The sequence below is a fragment of the Schistosoma haematobium genome, chromosome 4, assembly GCF_000699445.3.
Source record: "Schistosoma haematobium chromosome 4, whole genome shotgun sequence".
Lineage (NCBI taxonomy): Eukaryota > Metazoa > Platyhelminthes > Trematoda > Strigeidida > Schistosomatidae > Schistosoma > Schistosoma haematobium.
In genome coordinates, this window is record NC_067199.1 from 8,949,128 (window position 1) to 8,971,080 (window position 21,953).

General features: G+C 39.0%; 2 protein-coding genes across 5 annotated transcripts in view; one reads left to right on the top strand and one right to left on the bottom strand.

Annotated features, from left to right (window-relative positions):
* Window positions 1–1,958: 1,958 nt before the first annotated feature.
* On the top strand, window positions 1,959–20,119 carry ALG8_1 (glycosyl transferase). Of its 3 annotated transcripts, XM_035730110.2 has the most exons (13): window positions 1,959–1,993; window positions 12,990–13,204; window positions 13,235–13,313; window positions 13,353–13,546; window positions 13,579–13,682; window positions 15,002–15,069; window positions 15,111–15,222; window positions 15,271–15,368; window positions 15,415–15,535; window positions 16,410–16,552; window positions 17,228–17,391; window positions 18,064–18,161; window positions 19,642–20,119. In XM_035730110.2, exons 2-13 carry the CDS (start codon window positions 13,134–13,136, stop codon window positions 20,025–20,027), a joined length of 1,638 nt encoding a protein of 545 aa, XP_035589277.1. In that variant the 5' UTR covers window positions 1,959–1,993; window positions 12,990–13,133; the 3' UTR covers window positions 20,028–20,119. The 3 variants fall into 3 exon arrangements, with proteins under 3 accessions (XP_035589277.1, XP_051066111.1, XP_051066112.1); XM_051215579.1 differs by having other exon boundaries at window positions 12,990–13,313; XM_051215580.1 differs by lacking the exon at window positions 1,959–1,993 and having other exon boundaries at window positions 12,988–13,313; window positions 15,271–15,535.
* MUS81_1 (Crossover junction endonuclease mus81) overlaps window positions 19,914–21,953 on the bottom strand; it is a 71,122-nt gene continuing 69,082 nt past the window's right edge. Inside the window, exon 27 of one of the 2 annotated variants that reach the window (XM_051215581.1) lies at window positions 19,914–20,850. In XM_051215581.1, the coding sequence (XP_051066113.1) occupies window positions 20,796–20,850 (55 nt within the window). In that variant the 3' untranslated portion in view covers window positions 19,914–20,795. The remainder of the gene's footprint in view (window positions 20,851–21,953) is intronic. The other variant, XM_051215586.1, reaches the window with a different exon arrangement.

Genomic DNA, 21,953 nt, shown 5'->3' on the forward strand with positions numbered 1-21,953 from the left:
GTTTATTGAAAACAATTATTATTATCATAACCAATTATACCAGTGACTGTTTTATTGTGCTTTTGTTTAACTGTGCTAAAAAGCATCCATTATTCTTGCACTTTGATTGTGACCTCGCGCGAATTCGGTTACGTTCTGTAACCAAGCTTGTATCCTGGCACGATCTCGGTATCCTTTCGATACCACGAGATCGCCAGCAAATATATCTTGACTTGGTCCATTAACTGCCTTCTGATATTTGGCTTCCGGGGGATTTTATGGATTTATTTGGCACGTGTTTCTCTGTAGCGGTGTTCATAGTCAATCTGGACTCGACACCACGCTACAAGGCAGTTATATCATGACAAATCTACAAGTTTAGGATTAGGTCTTATATTAGAGTAGTACTAATACCATAGTAGACCCTAATTCTTCAAGCTAACATATCAGCCATTCAGGAGTGCGCTGATAAAACAGATTGGTCAATAGATACTAGCTCATCAGTTGAAGCAGCATGGTTTATATTTAGAGGCAAGTTTAGTTTAGTTATTTCCTCTTTCATACCATTCCTTCTATCACGTAGACCGAATAACAGTCCACCATGGACAACTAAACAAGTCAAGAAACTTCTCAGAAAAAGGAAGAAGCACTGGAATATGTTCATCTCCACTGGCTTAGAACAATGCAGATCCATTTATTGTAAGACTAGGGAGGCTCGTAAAGTGTTAATAAGTAAGATCGATCAGTTAGGGATTGTAGATATGGTCCGAAACGGTTATTCTCGTATATAAAAGGGGGAACTTTGAGAAGCCATGGAGCTCCAACACTTCTGGTACAAGAAAATCCGTTAATGTTGGCAAGAAATGTTATTGAAAAAGCTGAAGCTTCATCGGAATATTTCATTAAATTGTTTTCTCTCAGTAATGAAGAACGACCAAAGATTCATTGTGATTGTGGCAGCTGGTTGATAGATCTTGTAGTCACTGAGAAAGGTACTGTTTTAAGACTACTTCGGAATCTCAAACCGGATAAGTCCAGTGGTCCTAATGATATTCATCATAGGATTATTAAAGCCCTATCACATGTAATTGCTGAACCTCTAGCGATACTGCGGCAGTCCAGACTGCTAAGAGACCGGAATGACGCTATAATTAATCAAGCGTATAAGGCCGTAATTAGAAATTTAGTTAGTAACTATCAGCCCGTTAGTCTAACCAGTGCAGTTGTGAAACTATTCGAATGGTCGTTATAAACTGTGTGGAAGGGCATAAACGTTTTCCAGGGAACAGTATGGTTTTCGGGAAGGCCTGCCATGTTTGACAAATCTTCTCATTTAAGGAGAAGATTGGGCTGCGGGAAAAGATCAAAACGTTCCTTTAGATGTGAGTTTCCTAGATCTGAGTAAAGCCCTTGATAAGGTGCCCGATTAGAGTATTAAGTTAAAAATGGAAAGTTTTGGAATCCATTGTAAGGTCATAGTTTGGATAAGTGACTTTCTCTGTGACAAAAGACAGAGGGTAATGATAAATAGAGCTCTCACACCGTGGGAACCCAACTGTCCGTCCGTCTAGAACTGATCATTTGAGAAGACATTCTAAGAAAGTTTAAAAGCCGAGATCAAATTGTCCACTTCTGGGGTTTGGTTTCTCGCACTGAGGATTGAATTATGGGAATTTTCTACCAGAACACGTAATATAAACAAATTCTGTTGATATATTCAAAATGGGATTGGATTTCCATAGTGTTACAAACTTCAAGGATTACTATAAGTCGATAAACCTCCTATCCTTATTACTGATGACTGATTAGCTGTAGCTCCATCTGTATACTCATTCTGAAGAAAGTTTGGTCAGACAAAAGACAAATACTGACAGGGCTTACATAAGCTACTCAGCTTTTTGTACAAGCTGAAACTGACAGTGGTTTGTTTTAAAATGTAAACCCACAGCAGTGACCGCGGCTTGTATAGTTTCGACCTTGTCCGGCGACTCGTGTTGTCGAGGTCATCTTCAAGGTCAGTGTTGCGCTTGGTTTTTGGTGTGAAATCACGTAATCACGCCTTGGTATTTTAATATTGTAAGCCTTTAAAATAAAGGAAGCAAACCTAGTTCGAAAAGCATGGAGACAAACAGAATGTTAAACATGGGATCAAGCGGTAATAGTTAACTATTACTGGTAATTACCAGTATACTATTGATGGTATATCTCTTCAATATGTTCATGAACACAAAGACTCTGGAGTAATGACAAGTCAATTTGAAAACAACTACCTATTGCGACGCAGCAGCTGCTAAAGGATTTTGTGCGTTATAGTCACTTCAACGAGCATTCAAATGCTTTGACGAGATTCTTCGAATTTTATCTCCCACCTATGTAAGACCACACTTAGAGCACTTTATCTAATCAACTGGCCCATATTTGATTAGGGATCCCAACTCACCTGAACGTGTCCGTCGTGTGGGAACAAAATTAATGAGGGGCTTTCCTAAACTCTTATGATGAGCGCTTAAAACGCCTAACCCTTTTCCCCTTGTCGTATCGTCGGATGCGAGGTGACCTTATGTTGGCATTTAGTATATTTAATTACGACTTGGGTGTTAATATGTCTTATCATTTTGCTCCTTCCAGCACTAGTAATCTCCGAGGTCATCGCAAGAAGGTTCACAAATTGCTATTAAATAAACTTCAGATTCAGATTTTTGTGGTAACGACAGAAGGCCTACGGCCTATGTTACTCCTTTTCTAGTATGCTTCTGTGAGTGTCCAGTCTTCTTTTGAAAATGTCAATTGAAGGTACGGACACCACTCCTTCGGGTAACAGGTTCCAAGTATTGATGACTCGGTGTGAAAACCTGTGTGCCACGGGTATTTTGTTCGTTCTTAGCTTTTCTACTCGTCTGCTATGTCCTCTGAGATGTCTCAATCTAGTGGGAAGAAAGAGAGAGGGCAAGTTAGGTCCAAAATCATTTCTCAGTACTCTGTACATCGAAATTAGATCTCCCCTTAATCTGCGATCGGACCGAGTAAAGAGGTCCAGCTTTTCAAGCCGCTCTTTTTATGGTAAACTTCTAGATCATTGAGACCGGACCATGGGAAATGGCACTTCCCATATGTTGTACCTATTAACCTTTGAATCCCCAAAGTGTATGTAGACATACTTTTCCGTATTGATAGGCATCAGCCACTCTTTAGACTAGTTAATCATATTATTTAAGTCTGCCTGAAGAGGACATGAGTCTGTCTCCAGTTATTACTCGCCAGATCTTTACATCCTCAGCGTATAATAACATTGGAGACTGTATTATACTTGGTAGATCATTAACATACATTATAAAAAGTAGAAGACCTAGGACAGAACCTTGAGGTACCCCACTAAGTACTGATCTCCAGATATAGCACTTGGGATTTATTCTTACTTTCTGTTTACGACCTACCAGGAAATCCTTAATCCATTTTAAAAGAGGTCCGGCAATACCAAGGTTTTCCAACTTCAATAGCAGTCTATTAGTTGGCACCTTGTCGAATCCGTGCTGAGATTCGAAAAGCTCGCTTGGCTTTTGCCAACTTGCGTCACCTATGGCGAAGGCGAGATATCCGTCTATCAATAAAAGGACGAGTATACTGCGCGGCAGTTCGTTGTTTTAATTTACGGCAGCGAAACATGGCCATTAAGAGTAGAAGACACTCGTAAGCTACTAGTATTTGACCACAGATGCCTTAGAAATATTGCTCGCATCTGCTGGGATCACCGGGTAAGTAATAGTGAGGTTAGACACAGGGTACTAGGAAATGATGGTAAATCAGTTGATGAGGTTATGAATCTTCATCGACTGAGATGGTTGGGCCACGTGTTACGTATGCCTGAACACCGATTACCACGACGTGCAATGCTATCCGGTATTGGAGATGGTTGGAAGAAAGTTAGGGGCGGCCAAACCAAAACGTGGCATCAGTGCTTGAAGACACTAACTTCTAGTCTGTGCCATGTTGGTAGATGCAGACTACTTGGTTGGGGTCCGTGTGACTATCGTAACCAATGGTTGGAGACTTGGTGACATGGCTCAGAATCGATCACAATGGCGTCGGTGTATACACTTTCTGTCTTCCCTTAAACTAAGAGATTAAAATCACTTAATATCTTTCTTTCTACGAACCAATTCTTTCTTCTTGTACTATATCTTTACATGCAATCTTTCTCTTATATATTACCACCTTTGACCTAACCACTGCTATGAATCCGGTGTTCATCTTGTTGTGCTGATGCGGTATGGCAACCTGGACCGATGCACATATGTGCTTGGTCCTACGTTGTAGCTGACTGACTGACTGACTGACTGTCAAAAGCCTTACTGAAGTCTGTAGACAACATCCAATGAGTTTCCGTTGTCTAGCGCATTAATCCAGAACTCCCTTGCTATAAGGAGGTTTGTTGTACAGGATAGACCCTTTCTAAAACCTTGTTGTTCTATGTTTAACGAGTTGTTGGTTTCCACAAATGTCATTATGCTTCGTTTGACTATTCTTTCCAATATTTTAACTACAACACTGGTGAGGCTTACAAGTCTGTAATTCAATGGAACTTGTCGTGAACCTGTTTTATGTATGGGAGTGACGATTGCGTCCTTCTAGTCCATAGGTAACACACCTTGGTCAAGTGACATATTGAATATCGCAGTCAGTGGGACCGCGATATATTGTGCAGTATGTCTCAAGATTTTGGGGTGTAGTTCACCTGGTCCTGTTGACTTTTCCATGTTTTAGGTGCTAAGAGCCTTAAGCACATCGTTTTGATCGAAGTCCACGGTGAGCAGGTGGTTTGTTGACTCTTTATTTTGCTCTGGTTCTTTGTCTAGAGGAGGTTTCTGAGTGAAAACTGCCATAAAATAGTCAGCCATAGCCTCTGCTTTTCCCTGATATTCCTCTATCATTTCAGATCCACTCCCTTCTTTAATTAGGTTGGGAATCCAATGATGCATGCTTTTTCTGTAGTTTATGTACGAGAATATTCTCTTGGGTTGCTTGAGTGCGGATTGTGTCAACTGCATTTCATATTTTCTTTGAGTTTCCCGGATTTTTGTTATACACTTGTTTCTTACCGATCTGTAGCGTTCCATCGTACCTGCTGTGCCAAGTCGGATGGCAACATCCCAACATTTCTTCTTTTGTCTTAGTAAACGTCGAATATCCCGGCCTATCCAGGGATGGTCGTGCTTCTTCTTCTTTGGAACTGTCCAGCGTATGTATGGTTGAGTTATCCGATTGTATAACTCTGAAATGAGTCTATGCCTCTTGTATTGATGCCCTAGAGTCAATTTCTAAGTTTTCAGACGACGCTTCAGAGTTGATTGAATAAGGTTACTGCATGGTCACTTCTCCCTAGTGGTGAGAGGGAAGTCATTTGACCAACGTCATCACCGTGTGTGAAGACTAAATCTAAAAGAGAAGAAGAGCTTGTGGGGTTTCTAATATGTTGGAATACAGCTAATGCAATCGAGGTTTCTAACAGTTTGCAATCGAATAGCGTTGTCGATGACCCTACTTCTAAGTTAAACCAGTTTATATACGGTGCATTAAAGTCGCCTACTACAAGGCTTTTACCCTTGTTACACCAGGACTTAGGTTTACTTAGGAGAAAATCATCTGCTACACATTCTGGACTGCGATACACTACAACTAATTCAATATCTTGCCGTCTACATTTCAGCTTACATCGCATCAGTTTACATGTCCCTGAAACATGTGCCACTGTCTTAGCTACTCTTATGGTTAGGGTACTTTTCGTGTACAGGATAACCCCGCCTCCCCCACAACTTAACTTACCAGTCCTACTGGTTAAAAAACCAGTCAACTGAATTTCATTATCTAATACTTCTGACATTAACCAAGTTTCCGAGGCAGCAATAACATCCGGTTTTTCTTTGTCCACCATTGACTTGAGCTCCGCCATTTTATTTAATAGTCTGCGAGCATTTGTGTAGCATACCTTTAAGTCTGTGGAGAGCTTTCCCTTGCCACCCAGAGTGGCTTGGGGTTCGTTTTGCTCCGAACTTTTACAATTTGAAAACCCTTAAGAACGAGGTTTCTTTCACCGTTTCGGCGACGCTCGTTTATTTCCGCTTCTGCAGCTCGTCTCTTAATACGATCAGTAGGTTGAGATCCTCACGGACATATATTCCGGATCCAATGAGTTTACGTGAATTACTTAGAATCAGGTTCCTTTCATCCACCGTGTTGAATGTAACCTTTAGGAGGCGATTTTTCTGAGGACTTTCGGAATCCACCTTTTTTCCTATTCTATAAAGTTTACAAATACTAACTCCTGAAACTGTATCTGGGAGTGGTTTACTTAATGACGTCTTAATATGATTGAGATCATGTTCAAATCTTGCCTTTGGTTCTGTATCTGAAGATTCTCTTATCTTATGAAAAATGACTGATCTCTCAGAGAGATCTGTCTTGTCACGCAGTGAGGATTTTTCTTCTGATAACATCCCTTCCAATGCCTTGCTGACCAGCTGCGTTTTGCCTACAGCCTTTTTCTTCTTATTTTTTCTTCTTACCGAAGTCCATTTGTCCCCACTCATAGCATCCACACCTGGACTATATGGAACGGTGACAGTTTTATCCGGATCTTCTATTTCGACTAGAGGTGTATGACTGCCGATGTCAGTATCAAGCGACACTTCATTCCTCGTTAATGTCAACGGAGATTTCACGTCCTCGTCAACCGCAGCCAGGTGTTTAGCGGGTCTGGTAGCAGCGCGTACTACACTGACACATTCTTCACCGTCAGTACTCGTTTTATCAGCTCAACCGCCATCGTTTTTCTTACAGGCCAAAGCCAATAGGCTCATAGCCTCCTGAATTAGTAACTTCTTGTTTGTACAGCAAAACATGTAAAGCCAATGCGAGTTAGGCTTCGAGCATCTTTTGTATGCCGTAGGACTTAGACGTGTACACATCTTATGGTACCACTTTTTACATTCATCGCTCTGCATTCCTTCCTCAACGGGGAACAAGCAGTTTGGTCGTTCACATTTATAAGTCTTACTAACCATTGTAATTTGGTTAAAAAGATTTAAAACACAATATGATCACAATGTGAACACGAGTGTTAGTCAATGAATAAAAAAAGGTACCACAGGACAAAGTTTAGCAAAAATTTCAAACCTTAACCAAAGTACTTTTGGTTAAAGTAGACCAAGAATGCTTTTTGGTGCAACAAGTACACAAAGCAAGGATAATCACGACAAGCACAAAAATCACTGCCCTTTTTGAAACGAGCGCATGGGGTTCCGTTTTTCTCATCGAGTGGTCAATAACCGGAACGCCTTACTCGAATAAGTGGTGTCAGCCTCATCGGTGAACATTTTCAGGGAGAACCTGAACCTTCTCTCGAAGGCAAACTCAGGGTTAACCACAAGTCCACAAACCCACTGTTCTTATTACTGAAGACTGAACTGCTTTAAACGCAAGAGACTATGTAGTTTCATATATATGTTACATTTTGACTCGCGTTTGGTCCCACATTACCTAACTTAACACTACATTCTTGCTGATTAAAACTACTATTCCTGCATAAAATCTACACATTCTTGACCTCTATTCAGGAAATAGTAAGCGAACAACCTGATTTTCAGTTCTCATGGAAGCGTTGATATTTTAATTTACGTGGCATAGCACAACAGGTGTGTGTAACATCAGCTTATCACAAGTGGTCTCAAGTAGATCGCCTCTAAGTCTTAGTTCGGTTTTTCAGTATCAATGCCTTTTATTTATTTATTCGAACACATAAATATTGATACAAAGGGGCACCAAATACACATGCGCCTTAAAACTCACTTGATTTGTGTATGGGCTGTGATACTGCCCGAGTGCCTAGACCGAAGCAGGTGGTTTTCTTAAGGAGCAACATCCGGAACCTTCGACCTAAAGGTCTGATCCACAAGGCAGTGGAGCAACGTCAGGAGATGCAGTCCCATGGTAGTCGGTGACCAATAATTGGTTCATACGCCATTTGTTTCCTTAGGATCTTGGAGCCCATGTACATCATTGGTTTGGAATAAGGGTTTTCGAATTCCTCTAGGTGGATCCTCCATATCCACCAACCCGGTCAAAGCGCCGGAAATTCACTTTTCGTCCTCCCAATTTCGTTAGCATCACCCCGTCGCGGGAGGACGGTGGTTGTTTATGCGTGGCCATGTGAGGGGGAGCTAACTTCCCCACGCCCTCGGTCGTACTAGGGGATTTGGGGCTGGTCCTAATCACTTCTTATTAAACCTTTCAGAAAGTGTTTCTGCGAAGATTTTGCTTTTTAAGAACGACTTTCACGTTTACATTCGTGGAAATATTTGCACACTTTGCTTTCCTTTAGGTTCATGAAGGTGGGGCTTGTGAAGTTACTAGTTGTGAATTTACATTTGAAGGTTGTACATCTTGCGTTACCCTTCAGTTGGCTACTTCTACCAAGCAACCTGAATAAAATATTTAAAATAAGCCTCATAACTCTAAATCACGTTGATGATCTAGAGTGAACGAAAGCAATTGGCGCTGGTGAATGAATACCAGAGATCTTAGTGTTGCAGCATAGATGAGACCAATTAAATGCTTCATTAGCTAAGTGAAAAGCAAGGTTATTCTTAAGAATTCAGTAACCGATTAATCACCCGATCGAAGCTGCTACCTTGACGCGGTGGTCGGGCTTGCCTATCGTGATGACCCAACCGAGCTATATTGGCTGGAACATATGTTCCTGCAGGTTCTACCATGCCAGGCAGGTCGATTGGTGAACGGTAAGACTAAAAGCAGCAACTCAAGGTCTGAGGGCGAAGTCGTACTGCTGACTGTAGAGGGTGTGACAGCAGTAAGGTGTTTCCCTCGGACATCCAGCATGACAGCGATGCTGCCTTCCCACAAGGAGGGGTGGGGTTAGAAAAGGTCGACCCTAAAAATGTCACACCTCACCTTACCTCACGGATTTCCGTCTCCGGCGGTAAGGCCCTTTGAAGAACGGAGCTAACACGTCAAAAACCTTCCACAAAAAGGCCGTGCGCGACCGGCCTCAAGCAGTTGTCCCTTGGGCTCTGCGGTCACGCTCCCAGGTCGTCAAGACCAACACTAACCCAATTTCCTTTTCAGGTTCCTCAAGAAATACCCTTCCACGGTGTGGGCAGCCGGGAAGTGATATCAGCCCTCATACCCGTGACAGCACAAGAGACCAAGGTGGTCACATTCAAATCTTTCCTACACCTCCTAATACCTCTCTTATCTCCCCGACTAACCCTCCCCACGTCTCTTTATCACCTCGCACCGCTAGGGCAAACGATTCGAGTACGTGGAACGCCATTCCTGGTCTCCTGAAACCACGCTCTAAACTACACGTAGGAGCTTTTAACGTGCGAACACTTTGCCAAATAGGACAGCAGGCTTCCTTAGCTAAAACTTTAGAATCTCGCGCCATCGATGTGTGCTTCGTCTCCGAAACGCGCATACAGGATCCAAGTAGCGTCATTCATTTGACCTCACCATACCAAAATAAAGAACCGACTCGATTTACGCTTCGTGTATCTGGAAGCCCTGATTCTGCTTCCCGTGGCCTCGCCGGCGTAGGTATAGCATTGAGTCCTAGGGCAGAACTAGCTCTCTTAGAGTGGATCCCAGTAGACAGTCGTTTGTGCGCTGTCCGACTGAACGGAACAGTAAGAATCCGGAAAGATAGGGACACTCGTCGTTGCCTCTTCGTCGTCTCTGCCTATTCTCCCACTGACTGCAGCTCAGATGATGTAAAAGATGAGTTTTACAGAAAGCTTTCGGACCTTCTCCGAAAAGCTAAGCGCTCGGATGTAGTAATAGTGGCCGGTGACTTTAATGCTCAAGTAGGTAAACTAAGCGATAGGGAAAGACACCTAGGTGGATCTTATGGTGTCGTGGCTCAAAGAACAGATAATGGCGACCGTCTGTTGCAGCTATGCTCAGATAACCGCCTGTTCCTTGCAAATACTAACTTTAAACATAAGGAAAAACATCTTTTAACATGGAGACCCCCTAATTCGTCCCAACGTTGGACCCAAATAGATCACATCGCTATCAGCCACCGATGGAGAGACTCGATAGAAGACTGTCGCTCATTCTGGAGCACATGCCTAGATTCAGATCATGCTCTAGTGCGAGCGCGTATTTGCTTGCGTCTTACTGGACGTAGGAAAGACGCTGCAAGGAAACCTCTTAGGGGCCTACTTAATGATAGTCAAGCTAAGAGTATATTTCAGGAACAACTAGGAAAACAGTTAGGCAGCCATGTATGTGATGCCCACCCCGAGGCAGCATGGAATGATATCCGAAAAGCTGTGGAAACAGCAGTGATATCTGCTAGCAAGGTAAACCAGAAGGTTAGGGAGAAACACTGGATCTCAACAGCATCTATCTCACTGATAGATGCTCGGAAACTCATTCCACCTGGCTCTGAACATAATGAAGAGCGGAGTCAGTTTAAGCGCAAGCTGACAAGAAGCCTACGCAATGATCGCGAACAGTGGTGGGTGGCGAAAGCAAGAGAGATGGAAAAGGCAGCGGCAATAGGTAATAGCAGACAATTGTTCAGACTCGTTAAGGAAACTGGAATTAGGAACCCGACCGTTAGCGAAACAATCTCAGAGAATGATGGACATATTATTCATTCTCAATCCAGGAGATTGGATCGATGGGCAGAACACTTTAGGGATCAGTTCAACTGGCCTTCAGCCACACTTCGGTTTCCCACGATCTCTAGTCAACCTGAATGGCAAGTTAGTGTAGGTCCTCCGACTCTTTACGAAGTTGAAAAAGCCATAGGAAATCTGAAACGAGGGAGAGCAGCAGGCTCTGACAGGTTTACTCCTGAAATTTTTAAGGATGGTGGTCCAGTATTAGCAATGAGATTAACCGAGGTCTTAGGTAGAATTTGGGAACTGGACGTAATCCCATCTGACTGGTCTCAATCACTGATTGTGCCAGTCTATAAGAAAGGACAAAAGTCCTCTTGTGACAATCACAGAGGAATCAGTTTGACTAATATAGTGTCTAAAATATTAGCTTCAATAATACTTCGACGCCTAACTAAAGCTCGTGAAGAGCAGACTAGAGAAAATCAGGCTGGTTTTCGACCTGGACGTGGTTGTATAGACCAGATATTCACACTACGTCAGGTTCTAGAACACAGACACACATTCAGACGCCCCACAATTGTAGTATTTCTCGACCTTAAGGCGGCATTCGACTCTGTTGATCGTGAGGTTCTATGGCAGTGTTTGTCACTGAAAGGAGTACCAAAGAAGTACATTAACCTTATAAAGGCTCTCTACTCGAACACAACTGGTAGAGTGAGAGCTTATGGCGAACTGTCATCAGAATTGATTACCTCAAGTGGTGTTCGTCAGGGCTGTCCACTCTCCCCATTCTTGTTCAACTTTGTGGTCGACGTACTTTTAGAGATAACACTCTCCTCATCTAAATTTACAGGGGTTGAACTTCTACCAGGAGATTCACTTGTTGACTTGGAATATGCAGATGACATAGTTTTATTTGGTGAAGACGCTGGCAAAATGCAGAGTCTTCTGACCACTCTAAGCAACAGTGCAAGCATGTTCGGAATGCGATTCTCTCCCTCGAAATGCAAAATGTTGCTTCAGGATTGGGTTACATCGACACCCGAACTAATGATAGGGAGTGAAGTAGTTGAGTGTGTCGACCGCTTCACTTATCCTGGAAGTCTCATCAGCCCTTGTGGTCTGGTGTGTGACGAAATCTCAGCACGGATACAGAAGGCTCGACTAGCTTTTGCAAACTTGCGTCATTTATGGTGTAGGCTAGATATCCGTCTATCAACCAAAGGACGTGTTTACTGCGCAGCAGTTCGTTCCGTCCTACTTTATGGCAGTGAAACATGGCCGGTAAGAGTAGAGGATATCCGTAGGCTACTAGTATTTGATCATAGGTGTCTTCGAAACATTGCTCGTATATCATGGGACCATCGAGTAAGTAACGCAGTTGTTAGGAAACGGGTACTAGGTAAGGATGGCAAATCAGTTGATGAAGTAGTGAAACTTCATCAGTTGAGATGGCTGGGTCATGTGTTACGTATGCCCAACGACCGACTGCCTCGACGTGCGATGTTCAGTGGTATAGGAGTAGGTTGGAAGAAAGCTAGGGGCGGCCAAACCAAAACATGGCACAAGTCCATGAAGTCACTGACAAGTGGACTGAGTCATGTTGGTAGGTGTAGACTACGTGGTTGGGGACCGCGAGATGATAGCAACCGATGGTTAGAGACCCTGATTGACATGGCTCAAAATCGTTTGCAATGGCGCAGGTGTATCCACTCTCTGTGTTCTTCCAAATTCTAATCTTCTGAATTCTTCATGTCCCTTTTTTTCCTCTTTCCAAATTTATTTCACTGGATTATACTCTTTAAATTACATCTCCAAACCCTAATCTTCCCGATTACTGCTTATACTCTTATTACGTCTACCACTATGGGATTTGAATCGACCACTGTATCTCTGTGCTAATGTGGTGTGGCAACTCGAACTGATGTACGTACGTACGAAGTTCTACGTTGTTACTGACTGACTGGCTGAACCGATTAATCAACAATGATGATAATGATCACGGTGACATTTTGCCGTGATCTTATGTCTTACCAAATTTAGGTTGCTAAACCTTTAAAAAGATCTCATTGATAAACAGTGATTTCGTATATATAATTCCAGTAGTTTGGCTACGGGATTTTCACGTTGACTTCAGAAGGACACAACTATTCATGTTAACTGTTTAATATTAAGAGTCAGCGAGCTGCAGGATTCAAACCCCGAGGTATTTTATTTGATTCGGTCTATTCTTTCAAATAAAGGATAGGCATCGTTTATGGGTTGTTGTTACTAAGATAACATATTCTAAGTGCGGCCTTTGGTCACTACTTGAATTCGTACATTCCAGACGTTAGCAATTAGTAATTTATTGTTTTATTCTTTCAGGTACTTGCGTAAATAAGGAAAATAGTCTGGATCTTCCGACATATAAAAACCGTTCCCAATTTTTTATACATAGAACTCAAAGAACATTTTGTTTGTTACGTCTACTTTCCAAGGACTAACAATCAGAAATATTGCATACTAACCATGTCTACGATCGCTTTGCTTCCGATTATCGTTGCAGCTGCTGCTTTTAAGGCTTTATTCTTCTTTTCCTAGTAAGGAATTTATATATTCATATTGTTTAGTCATTCAACTGATTTTGAAGTACATCGCAATTGGATTGCGATTACATGCTCGCTTCCGATATCTAAGTGGTACTTTGATGTAAGTTGTCTTATATTGAGGTTTTTATGTACTGCTTAGGAGACTTCTGTATGGACGCTAGACTATCCTCCACTGTTTGCGTTTTTCGAATGGTTCTTATCATTTATAGCTATCAAAATTGATCCAGAAATCTGCACCATCACCTCTCATCCGTACATATCAAACGGACTTATTATTTTCCAACGACTTAGTGTTATTATTTCAGAACTTCTCATGTTTGCAGCCCTTGTGAAGTATTTGGTTTTACTATGAACATATGTTGTAGATTACTACATTCAGTGAAACTGTCCGGTAGTGGATTTTTAAAGAGAAGTTATTATCCACTGTGTTTTCTTTTTGCATTCAATTTCGGACTGATTATTGTTGACCGTATCCTTTTTGTTTGTTCTCACAATTTAACATGGATGTGACCAGGTGCTGAATGATTTATTACTGTATTCACCACTCTCAGCTCTATTCACTAGTATCATATTAGTTAAGCTTGTGAACGCAATAAAAATAAATCATAATGGCCAATCTTTTTTTACTACATACCTTCATTTCCTGTTTCGTCCATAAAGTATATTCTGCAGCTGATGCTGGTTGTTGGTTATACGAAAACATTGTATGATAATGACTTGAATCACCATAGTAAAATGACTAAAGCATTCCTACAACGACAAATACAATGAGTTTAATAGGTACAATTAAATGATGCTTGGGAAATTGTGTTACATGTAAACAATATCTTGTTCATTTTACTTTAAGAAAAATATATTTATGTTATAATACTAAACTGAGCAGTGGGAAAATATATATACATATATGCTCAAACAATCACTGCTTCAATCAATTCATACCTATGAAGGATTTTAAATTAGTTTGCCTATTCGTTTTGGACTACCTTTTTTTCTTTTTCCTTTCAACATTTACCTTCTCTCTTTTCTTCAATTTGGACTTTCAATTATATAGAGGATTTCTTTTCTGACATTAAAATCACTTAAGAATAAGTTGTGAAAAGATTTTCATCAGAAGGGGTTTGTGGAGATTTTAGAAATATTCACAGATTGAAATCATGAGTCAGTTGAAGCTAGACCACCATGGGAAACCTGGAAACACTGGACGGCCGTTTCGTCCTAGTATGGGACTCCTCAACAATACGCATCCACGATCCCGCACCCCACGGAATCCGAACCCAGGACCTACTGGTTTCGCACGCGAGCACTTAACCATTAGACCACTGAGCCGGCATCCAGCGGTGTTAGTGTCTAACTTTAACCAATCCACGAAGTTGCGCCACCGTATACCATTGTCTTCAGTGAGTTGATATCTCACAACAGACCTGGTCGAACTCCACTGGTAATGGCTTCCCACTAGAACTCCAGGAGTATCTCTTGATGTCAGTCACTAGTGAGCAGATGATTATTATCAGAAGGGGTTTGTGGAGATTTTAGAAATTTTCACAGACTGAAATCATTAGTCAGTTGAAGCTAGACCACCATGGAAAACCTGGAAGCACTGGATCGTGGATGCGTACTGTTGAGGAGTCCCATACTAGGACGAAACGGCCGTCCAGTGTTTCCAGGTTTCCCATGGTGGTCTAGCTTCAACTGACTGATGATTTCAATGTGTGAAAATATTTTCGTAGAATTTTAGTTCTAAAATAAATTTGTCTTCATTTTCTAGTTGTTTTCCTACAAATTTTGTAGATATACATTTTCAGTACAATGGGTTTTTGTTTGGGATATTAATTCTATCTATGGCGTATATAATTGAAGTAAGATGTACATTATTTTTCATCTATCTAAACTGTACTAGGGAAATTACATCATTGGATCATTCTTGTTTACTATACTTTTAAATTTTAAGCACATATTTATGTATGTAGCTCCAGCTTATTTTGTTCATATTTTGATGAACTATTGTTTGGGTTAGTTGATTTATTTTTATTGTTATTGAAATAATCATTTATATAAAGGAAAACGTGAACTTTCCAATGTTGTTAATCGATTTATAAAGGTTGGCAGTGTTGTTATTTTAGTGATGATTTCATCATTTGGATATTTCATTTACATGGTTTGCAGTTCTAAATGGTCTAATGATAATGTAAAAAATATTATAGAATCAGTTAAAACAAGTGTTCAGTCGTCTTTTCCCATTTAATCGGGGTCTATGTCATGCGTACTGGGCTCCAAATTTCTGGTCCTTATACAATTTGGTCGATAAAATATTAAATGTTCTTGGTAAGATTACGTAATAGTGTTAATTCATCAAATTAATTCTTAATTCATTATTTCCTTTTTTATAAATCTCCTGCTCCATTTGATTTCGTCTAAACTGTTATCGCTTTGATACATTTTATTCGTATCAATATGGTTAAATCTGTGTCAAAATGATCTTTCTGGATATCATTCAAATCTCATATAATTAGATTAAGACTATCATGTTACAAATTCTTAAACGTATGCTTGAAATTTAAGCACTGAATTATGGGATTTCACTTTTACATAGAAAACTCCCAGCCTCATTCAGAATGTGAATAAGTAGCTGTAGATAACAAAAGCCTTCAGTCCAACAAAGTTGATCTAGATTGACACTTCTGGAACGTGAAATGGTATTGCATAACTGAGGTTATCTCATCGTCATAACTTCACTAGTTAAATCAATACACGTACACACGTCAGTTGTTACTTGCAGTTGACTTTTTACTTGTCTGCTTCTAGATCCTGAGTCCCGAAGTTTTCCTTTACCTTTTTTCTCTTTCTTCACCTAATCTTTTCTTACAACTGCTGATATTGTTACTGCTTCTATAACTAGAGGCTTTGTCTTGAAATAATTTTATCTCTCTGTGCTTATGTGGTACGAGAATAATGATGATTCCCTAAAATTTAGTTACTTTTTCTTTGTGTATGTTATAAAATTTGTTTGGCAGCAAACAGCTTGAGTGTTGTCGAAAGCTTTTATAAATAGATTTTATTTGAATGTAACTTTTTCGTTTCATATTGATACCGGAACTACTGTTTTCTTGGTGAATGATATCTGAATGTTTGCAAACACAGATTTTAAGACTTATATTTCATATCTATGAAATCGATTTATAATTTTCCTTTTTTATAGACGATCATGTTCTTCAAGTATGGCCTGAGAAAATCTCTTCTACTGCAACCATGACTGGTGGTTTAGTGGAAAATGTGGAACATGTTATTTTGCCTACTATAAGGCCTTCACATACAGCTCTTCTGAGCTTACTGTTCATGCTGGTATGACTGCCTGTGATATCGATTTTCCTTAAATATATATTCATGTAATTAGACTGATTAGGATAACCTTGGTTTGCAAATTAAAATCCGACAGGGATGTTGCCAGGTTCTCTGTATTTGTGATTGATTATGCCACATCATTCACTTATGTCGAACAAAAGTGTGTAAAATAAGCAATTTCAAATAATAAAGTAAACTTTTGCTTCCCCAAAACACCACCTGAGTGACTATAATGTTTTAAGTTTGTGCCAAACAGTTATTGGTGGCAATATAAAAGTCAAACTTGTTAATGAAGTTCTTTAGATTATTATGTTTTGTCTACGTAGCTAGATACCCTAATGTCTTCCTGTAAGTGTTGTAGTGACTCAGGGATTCAACCACAACTTGTAGTGGTGAAGTAGTTGTAAGTCACAAAACTAGAACTCAAGTACATAAGCCCTGCATAATTATCTGGGTTTTGTACTGTACGCTTACCAATGTTCTCACAGTTTTAGTTGTACATATCTGTAAAGATGGTTGATCGTTCCTAAAATTAACTGAGAAAAAAGGAACATTATAAACGCATTCTTGTGTCCTATTGCTAGAGTCGGTTGTAACAAGAAGGTAGACATTATGCGCTATCTATATTAATAATAATAATACCATATTATCCACTTTTTTTCCTCTATTTTACAGCCCACTTTATGTGTATCAATTAGAAAAAGTCGTTTCTTCAACTTTACAACTGCTGTAATTTCTCGTGTCTTTTTGAAATCTGTAATTATAACAGCTTGGTCGTGTTTTATGTTCGGTTGGCATGTTCACGAAAAAGCAGTTTTAATGTTTTTATTACCTTTAAAGTAAATATTTCTTGTTACGAGTGTTTCATTTTCAACTTATCATTATCACGTTTACCCTTGAAAAAAACATATAGGAAACCAATGAGAAATAGCGTACATTTTACTAAACCTCACTTTGGTTTCGTTAAGTTTGATCTTTTAATTTAGTATATAAACTAGATAAGTAGAGTCACTTAAACTATTTGAGCCGAATTTCAGTAGTCTAAATTTTGCAAGCGGCAAACGCGAAGTAGCATTCAAACAACAAACCAAAGGAGTTAATTAGTCTGATTTCTCATGTCTTCCACTCAATACAGACTTACTTCGAGTAATACTATTGACGAGGTCGTGGTATGTGTGTAATTGACTCGCTTGCCACCCGTAAGTCTACACCGCCAATCCCTCAGCATCCTGCGTGTTAGTCCGAGTTGTTGGTGTAGTCATGATAGTCGTCAATACCGTTATCATGGTTCAGCTCAGAATAATGTGAAAAATAATACATTAAACTCGCACTGTTATTCGGGAAAAACACACTTATGTCATTCCAGACTTCATTTTTTGTCCGTTTATATCGTGCTACTGCGTCAGAATATGCTTATTTTTGTAAATTGTCATTAGAATCTCGTTAAATGATATATTTGCTCCTGTTTTGAAGCGTAAACGTAAAATCCTAAATACATTTTTCGTTTACAGCTTTTTCACATTGACTTCTGGAGAACATCGGTTTCTTACCTTTTATGTGAGCACTTTGGGATACTACAGCCTTATACCATTGATCCCTACAAATGCTGGTAAGTTAACTGATTTTGATGTGAATGTAGATACAGCACAGAATTGTTTATACAGGTGTCAGTTGTTAGGCTTAACCAATAAAAGATTAAGCATAGACTAACCGGTCAGTAATAAAACTACAATACTGCTGTTTAGTAGGGCTACAAAAACTGTGTCAGTAGAAACGATTTGGTTTTGAGATTATAGAAGAGATTTATAGTTCGAGTGAATGATTGTCTTCTCTGAGCTTGATGGTTTAATCGTGAAGCGTTCATTGTTCTTCTGAACATCAACAGCATCCATGTGACGTTTGTACCGGGAATGTTGTCGAAAAGAAAAAGGAAAGATTCATAGTTCAACCATCAAGCTCAGACAAAAGAACTCCACCAAAACGTACGGATTTCTCTCACAATATGTTTATGCTTAGCTTATCAGAAAGTATGAATTGTAAACTAACAAAATTGACGTTTTTACAATTAAAAAAACTTATGGAGATATCCGATTATCATCTAATAATTAATCATATTCCTGAGTATGGAAGATCGCTCATCTGGCCACTGAACTCATTTGATTTGCACAACATTGGGAGCCATAATTTTCTGAGCAACCTACACCTGAAGTCAATATCCAACCACATTATTTGTGATTCAGACATATCGACGTAATCCTTAAATGTGACAAGAGAGTTTGCTTTACCATGGATCGGTCCTTTTCTTCCTAAATTCTTTGTTTTCACATATCCATGAAGTCACTGACAAGTGAACTAAGCCATGTTAATAGGTGCAGACTATCTGTTTGGGATCCGCGAGGTGATAGCAACCGATGGTTAGAGAGCTTGAATGACATGGCTCAAAATCGTTTGCAATGGCGCAGGTGCATTCACTCTTTGTGTCTTCCCGAATTCTAATCTCCTTAATTCTCGTTGTTTCTTTTTTTATCTTTCCAAATTTATTTCACTGGATTATACTCTTTGAATGACATCTTCAAACTCTAATCTTTCCGAGTACTGTTTATACTTTTTCTACCTCTACCACTATGGGATTTGAATCGACAATTGTATGTGAGTGCTAATGTGGTATGGCAACTCGAACTGATGTAGGTACGTACGAAGTTCTACGTTGTTTGATAAAATATTCGGGTGCTAAGTACTACCCTATTTATATGGATAATTGTCTCGTCTGGTTTGTTTGGTCTGAAAATAACTTATTTCCGACTAATTAGTCGTTACAGTCGACTCAAGCTTTTGAAAAATGCACATTCTTTAGTAAATCAGGTGTGCAAACACGTGGTAGTTTGGCTTTAAAAGCTTCAACTAACCCAGCGACTACTGTTAACTAGTAACAGTTAGCCGCTAATGCCTATCACGAGTGTAGATATTGTAAGGACTTAGTAACAGTGTATTTTTAATATTCAATCCCATTTTTTCCATATCATATCATTCAATAAAAATACATAAATCATTAGGATATTTTTCGTGTTTTATCCTTTTTTTTTACATAGAATTTCCAGCTGTCATATCGATTTATCTAGCACATACATGCATTCATTGGCTTATCCTATTTCGTATTCTCCCCATAAACGTGAACAGTAATAATGAAAAAAGTAAATCTGGTCAATCAAGATCACAGCATATCATAAAAAAAATTGGTTGTCTGCATTTATGGGGTCTTACATTATTATTTATGTTCACAAAAATAATCCTACCGTTAACTTATTTAGAACGTTTACCTTACCTACCATTAATGCTTACTTCAGTCTACACAGCAATTGGATTATTCTGTTCTTTTATAATATTTCTGTGGTCAACAACAGACTTTTACTGTTTACCAACTATGCTGACAGAATCACTAGAAAAGGTAAATAAGACTAAAAAGAAAAACCAATGACGACAGTGATTCCAGCTGATATAATGGGAAAAGGGTATTTTGTACTAATCTGTTTATGTTTTTAATTTTGTATTCAAAAATGATTTGTATGAAAAAAACGTAAACTTTTATTATGTTCTGCTAAAGTTAAATAATGGCTAACAATGCAATCCAGGATGTGCATTTCGTCTTATTTAGGACCTGTCAGATAGATGTACGTGCACCTTAGCATTTATTTTCACATGGAGACTTAGAGCCAGTAAGCTTCAAACACCGAACGCTTTATCCACTAAATTACTGATTTCTGTTTATTTAAGTCAATGTATTGTTTATATTGGTCTTAAAAAAAAACACACAATGAAAGTTATATTTTGAGTCCCCAGTGTCGACTGTTTGCCGTAAATATTTTTGGTGCTTAATTGAGCAAAACAGAATGGGTAACAGGTGCATAAGATAACTTCATATAGTGTAGTAACTTTGGTATTGACTATTACCCTATTTAAATAAGTCACATCCTATTTTCACGCCCTCAGTTGTACTGATTCAAAATCATAATTGTTAAGAACAAACAGTGGAATTGAACTTAAGCTTTATGTGTATTGGTATTCGAGTTTATTTGCTTGAACTCAGAATGTAATTGAGAATAATACTTATTTACCATGTGTAATTTACTGATTTGTAAAAATCTCTCAAATAGCCAAGTTTATCCTATGTATAGGAATTAAGCTAATTTAGAAAGCAACTTGTAGATAAATGTATATTTACAGGGAAATCAGTACAAAATATGGATCACAATGTGTTAAACGCAAAAGCGATACTCTGACTAAGCGCTGTTCCAATACACCTAAAAAAGAGTAAATTAAAATTTTTTTTTAATTATATGGATCGAAATTACTATTATTATTATTATTGTTTTTTATGGTCAAATAAGAATAATATAAACGTCTCTGAATCTGAGACTTGAATAATCATGAGGATTATTTTGTGTTATACACTGTTTTGTACCGAATAGGAATTCGACAACTGTACAGGAACACTATTACTCAATAATAAATGTCAGTGAGTCAGTGGTCAAGAGGTTCGACTTTTTAGCTAGTCCCAGGTTAGAAACACCACTCCACCTATTTCACCTTTAGACACATGGTGTGGCTTGAAGCCAAATGATAAGCTAGTTATTGACTAAATTAATCGATTGGCTCACTCACTCAAATTGCTGGTTGGGCACACATATAAGAAGCTTGTGTATCAGAATACGATACCGCAAATCACAACACACATGGTCTTATGTCCTTAAACTAGGATAATTTCTTAGAACTAAGTACTGATGTATTGAAGTCTCTTTACTGAAGATTCAGTTAAAAAATACCTTAATGTGTTAAAGGTATAATCTGATTAGACGAGTAAGAAAGGTTTAAAGTAAAATATTTGTTGTGTATTTTATTACAAATGTATATTTTCATCAGATTAACTGAATCCAAGCAGTACATTGAATCGCACAAGCTCCTCGATAACTTTGCTAATGTTGATAGTAATAGGCAGAAAACTATGAATTTAGATAACACGTTAGTTAGTTAGTATCTATAATTTTTAAGGTATGAATGTTTCCGTCGGAGCTCGAATTCTCATCATGGTCAGGGAAGTTACTTCGCTGAATTATTTGTTAGTTATATATAACGTAGAACTTGAAACATATGTGAATTGGTCTTAGTTGTCACACCATATCAGTATATCTGGATGAAATTATCAAGACGAATGCCAGAGTAATATAGATAGTAAGAGAACTAATGACAATAGTAGCAAAGATTGAGGATGGAAAATATGTTTCGATGAGTGGGAATGAACTCGTGGAATAAAAAGTGATAAGTCTTGCAAATTGAACGCTATACTCCTTTCCTAAGCTATTTTGTAACCCCCAAAGCTAAAACTACACAGCGACCTGAACATGAA

Excerpts from the sequence above, each read along its gene's own strand:
- ALG8_1 (XM_035730110.2), top strand. The coding sequence starts at position 13,134 with ATGTCTACGATCGCTTTGCTTCCGATTATCGTTGCAGCTGCTGCTTTT. Across the intron at positions 13,314-13,352 it reads TATCTAAGTGGTACTTTGAT|GAGACTTCTGTATGGACGCT; the intron begins GTAAGTTGTCTT and ends TGTACTGCTTAG. Across the intron at positions 15,536-16,409 it reads TAAAATATTAAATGTTCTTG|ACGATCATGTTCTTCAAGTA; the intron begins GTAAGATTACGT and ends CCTTTTTTATAG.